The sequence below is a fragment of the Limulus polyphemus genome, unplaced genomic scaffold (genome assembly GCF_000517525.1).
Source record: "Limulus polyphemus unplaced genomic scaffold, Limulus_polyphemus-2.1.2 Scaffold487, whole genome shotgun sequence".
Lineage (NCBI taxonomy): Eukaryota > Metazoa > Arthropoda > Merostomata > Xiphosura > Limulidae > Limulus > Limulus polyphemus.
This window is the reverse complement of record NW_013666097.1, coordinates 57,156-62,361: the sequence shown is the minus strand read 5'-3', so window position 1 is coordinate 62,361 and position 5,206 is coordinate 57,156. Positions and strand designations below refer to the sequence as shown.

Genomic DNA, 5,206 nt, shown 5'->3' with positions numbered 1-5,206 from the left:
TTATATTACACATTGAATCGTTGTATTATTGTGACATTCGGTTATATTACACCTTGAATCATTGTATTAGTGTGACATTCAGTTATATTACACCTTGAATCATTGTATTAGTGTGTCGTTCGGTTATATTACACCTTGAATCATTGTATTAGTGTGACATTCGGTTATATTACACCTTGAATCACTGTATTAGTGTGACATTCGGTTATATTACACCTTGAATCACTGTATTAGTGTGACATTCGGTTATATTACACCTTGAATCTGTAATATAACTGAATGTCACACTAATACAATCATTGAATCGTTGTATTAGTGTGACATTCGGTTATATTACACCTTGAATCACTGTATTAGTGTGACATTCGGTTATATTACACCTTGAATCATTGTATTAGTGTGACATTCAGTTATATTACACCTTGAATCATTGTATTAGTGTGACATTCAGTTATATTACACCTTGAATAATTGTATTAGTGTGACATTCAGTTATATTACACCTTGAATCAACGCTGAGTAGGATTCTAACTTCGTCAAATCATCAAATATCCAATAATTATCCTGAAAAGTTGACTCGTGTTTCATAATCTTACAGAATTGTTGCTCACTTCCACAATATTTAACCCTCTAGTTGTATATTTTAGTAATATTGTTTTCATATTTATAAAAAAACAACATATTAAATTACTTTATTGTGCTTAACATTCCCAGTGATAATAATACACATCTAATATCAATATTTCCCCTCCTACATTATTAGTTAGACTGTGTAAACTTTATAATATCAGAGTTAACACAAAGTTTCGTATTCTACACTTAACTTAATGTCGAAGTTCACGTCGTATATGAAAAAATCTAAAAGTTGTACATAAGAAATAGATAATTCAATATGATAAGAAATGAAGCTGAGCATAAACACAGGTTTCCCCCTATTTTTGTTTGGATTAACAATACACACATATGCTGGGTAATGAAAAACGTTATTATAAATGTAGTTTCATTACCCAGTCATGTCGTGTCAGAACTTATATTTCTAAAAAGTGGATTCTTCGTTATCATGTTTCAAGTATCAAGTTCGTATATATTTATCAACAGAATTCATACAGACATCTTGACAATAATGTTACAAAGAAAAAGGTCTTTACTCTCCAGATAATAAGAATAATAATATTTTAATAGCCCTAATGAAGCTGCAATGACGAAACGTTGGCTGAAATAAAAAGTTTTATATTATTAACTGGAGAACAAAGGTCGTTTTTTTCTAACGTTATTGTCAAAATGTCTAAATTCTCCAATATGCACAACAACTAAAACAACAACAAAATTTATACAGACGATTTCCTTTTTCTGCAGTTATCTTAAGAATTATCAGCTTGTTTGTAATTGTTTAGAAATTATTTTTTGATTTCACGAAGTGAAAATTACACGAGCTATGATATTATTGTAACACAGTAATAAGAAAAAATCCGATCAAGAAATGTTTCACTATAGGTGGCGTTGCAATTCAAATGTATGTTAAAATGTATATTATATGTTGTGGTATTCAGGGTGTGTGTAGAGTTGCAGCTAAACAAACAGGCGAAGTGATTCGTTTACCAATATTATGCGATTAAGGCCACTGGTCATTTTATGAAGCGCATAATATGCTTTGTTTAATAATATTGTACACTTGGAACCACTGGTTTGGTTTGGTTTGTTTGAAGTTAATTACTAAGCTACACAATGGGCTATCTGTGCTCTGCCCACCATGGGTATCGAAACCCGATTTCTTGCGTTGTAAATCTACAAACATTGGGCTATCTGCTGTGTCCACTGCAGAGAATCGAACCTCGGATTTTAGCGTTGTAAGAAAAAAAGTCTGGAAACTTACCGCTTTTCCACTGGCGGGCGCAACCAATGGACACTGTATGAAACACATAAGATGGTTCGTTTAATAATATTGCACAATTGCAACCATTGGCCATTTTATGAAGCCAATAAGATGTATCTTTTTAGATGATTTGTTTAATAATATTGTATAATTGCAACCGTTTACCTCTTTATGGAACACACAAGATGGTTCGTTTAACAACACTGTACAGCTGCAACCGTTGGATACCTAATGGGGAACTTGAAAAAGTCATCGGTGAACATCAAATACGAGTTTCGTGTGTTGTCCACTTTTGGGATGGATATATTTCTCCTTGATCCTTATGATTTGTGAAGAAGTGTACCAAATATTTTATGAGATTATCGAGACTATTACTCATGTGAAAACATTATTTTTTAACTATGTAATTTTTGAGCAACCGAAACTTGAAAAACTTGAGCAACTTGAAAAAAAAAACATACAACTAAATTTTAAGTGACTTCATCTCTTTTAACCAAACTACAGGATTACTTTATATCTCAATCTGATATATCTTAGTCTGAGGAAGTATAAATAAAATAGTTAATAAAGTAATTGCACTAAATGAAAACCACATATTTCCTGACCGTCTTGGTGGATTGTTAAGAAATTTTAATTTATAACACAAGACACCACAGAATTTTGTGACACGAGGTTTAGATTAGGTGACACTATGATTAACACGTTCACAAATATGTAGTTATCATCTATTTGAGTTTGAAGGTAGCGTATAGAGTCATAAAATATGTTAAAACTACCCTTAATATTTTACTAAACATCTTTTAGAATAAAATGAAAGTCCTATTTACACTACAAGGTAATCACATGGAAATAGTCCATGCGATATAAAAGGCTGGTTTCGCACACCCTGGTCGTTCATACCTTCTTCCAAAGACAGTTTTTCATTTACAAACTTTAATTAACCTAAGTGAAACAGATAAGGGAAGAGTCATTATCGTGCTTGGAGATGGAATTTTCCATTATCAAGTGGCAATCTTAATTATTATCATTACCCAAAGCATAATCTGTACAGCTTCGAATCCCCCCCCCCTTTTTGACATTGGAGAGTCCAAAAAATATGTGGGAGTGTTCGACCCAGAATAACGATAGTGGTGTAGGGCTGGTGTCTGATAATTACTGCTAGTCGACAAAAGAACGCCAATACCAGAATCTCCAGGAACAACTTATACAGACAAAGAGGGTAAATGTTTCAATAAAAACAACTATAAATTACCCAAAAATGTTGATTTACTTGGCCACAAGTTATCAAATGCACCAACAGGCTTGTACACGTGAGCATGCTGAATGAACAATGGTTCAGTGGAGCAAGCTGTGATGTGTCCAGGTTCCGCTTGTACCATAATGAACATTTGAGAAACGTTACGGAATACATGCAATGCTCAATGGGCTGCCTTTGAGGTTGAGTCAATAATAATGTGGACTAGTCGTGTGGGCCTGTAAACCATCCAAGAACATACAATGACTGATATGGGGTATATATATATGAAATACTTAATCCCATCGCGAAACCATTTGCGAGTGTAGTTGGCCCATCTTTCATCCTAATGGACAACAATTTCGCTTGACGTGAACCCGATTGAATACATCTAGGACATACATCGCTGTGAATGGAGTTCAGTAAAACATTACACGTTGATAGAGAGAGGACCTAAAAGCCTTGCTCGTTACTGGAATGAGTGTTATTTGATGAACCCTAAGTTTTCCAGAAGAATGTATACTAAAAATTTCTGTATGGAGCAACCAACTGCATTCTACGTGCTGGCCAATGGTGTAATTTTATATTAATAAAGAGTACTTATTGTACGCTTTCTGAATGTAGATGGCAATCTTAGCAATCTTCACGTAACAATAATATAGAATAAAAGTTGAATATCATTTTTAGTCTGAAATAACTTAAAGAGCTTAAATACCTACGTTTTTTCATTAACGTGTTATAAAATGCACCATAAAAGACGTTTTCTAAAGGTTTTCTCATAGGTTAAACAACAAACAATTTCATTAAACTATCTTACTTGTTCTTCTGCGTTATCCGCTTCAAAGAGCTGTGCTACCTGTTCATCAGCTGCTGCGTCGTCTGATGCATCGTCTGCGTCAGACGCCATAACTAGAAAACATCAAAATACTGTATCATAGCAACGGCCAGTGTAATCTCTTGTTACATAAGAAGTCTTACTATGTCTTTCCATTCTGTGTGTCACTAAACCCTCGGGAAAGCATGCAATTATGAGCTACAAAATTAGAAATAGTAACGTTTTATTGACTACAAACATCGATAGGCAATCAGTAAGCATACGTGAATACATATGTATTGTGTGCAAGAATCTAGACTAGTTTGTGATTTATTTTTAAAACCTTGACCTACATTGTGTACAAGAATCTAGACTAGTTTGTGATTTATTTTTAAAACCTTGACGTACATTGTGTACAAGAATCTAGACTAGTTTGTGATTTATTTTTAAAACCTTGACGTACATTGTGTACAAGAATCTAGATTAGCTTGTGATTTATTTTTAAAACCTTGACCTACATTGTGTGTAGTAATCGAACTATATTTTAAATTTTTACTAAACATTTTAGAATGTATTCTTTACTTTGCTAATCGGCTTATTTAATTATTCTAACACTGATAGCACATTTCAGACGACGCTACAAGATTGACTGTAAGAACTTTTAACATTTCCACCTCTCCACGCTGCAGTTGTTTTTGCAAGTTATACATTTTTTACAACTACTTATACACGACCTACTGAATTCAAGGTTATCGAAGTTCTCTGTCTACAATGTAACACTTTGCCTTCTTGCCTAAAATATACCATCAAAGGGATGATGTGGTGGGAATGGGTTGATTACGTCACTATTATTTAATGTATAATCACATGACTTGATTAAGTCATGAACTATATCTTATCACATGATCCTGTATATTTAAATATTTTATTTATTTGGTGATCTCAATGGATAATTATGATGACATAAGCTTTAATGTAAAATACCTGAGATATCACATGATCAATAATGTAAATATAGTTGATCATTAATAACAACCGCTAACTGTGAAAGTACGAAAGTAATAATAAACTAGAACAAACATGGGCATAATGTACTGATGCTTCCAAATCCTAACTGTGAGAGTACGAAAGTAATAACAAACTAGAACAAACATGGGCATAATGTACTGATACTTCCAAATCCTAACTGTGAGAGTACAAAAGTAATAACAAACTAGAACAAACATGGGCATAATGTACTGATACTTCCAAATCCTAACTGTGAGAGTACAAAAGTAATAACAAA

General features: G+C 33.1%; 1 protein-coding gene across 1 annotated transcript in view; it reads right to left on the bottom strand.

Annotated features, from left to right (window-relative positions):
• LOC111085582 overlaps nt 1-5,206 on the bottom strand; it is a 68,172-nt gene that overhangs the window by 16,830 nt on the left and 46,136 nt on the right. The window contains exon 9 of the mRNA XM_022384821.1: nt 3,925-4,016. Within this exon, the coding sequence (XP_022240529.1) occupies nt 3,925-4,016 (92 nt within the window). The remainder of the gene's footprint in view (nt 1-3,924; nt 4,017-5,206) is intronic.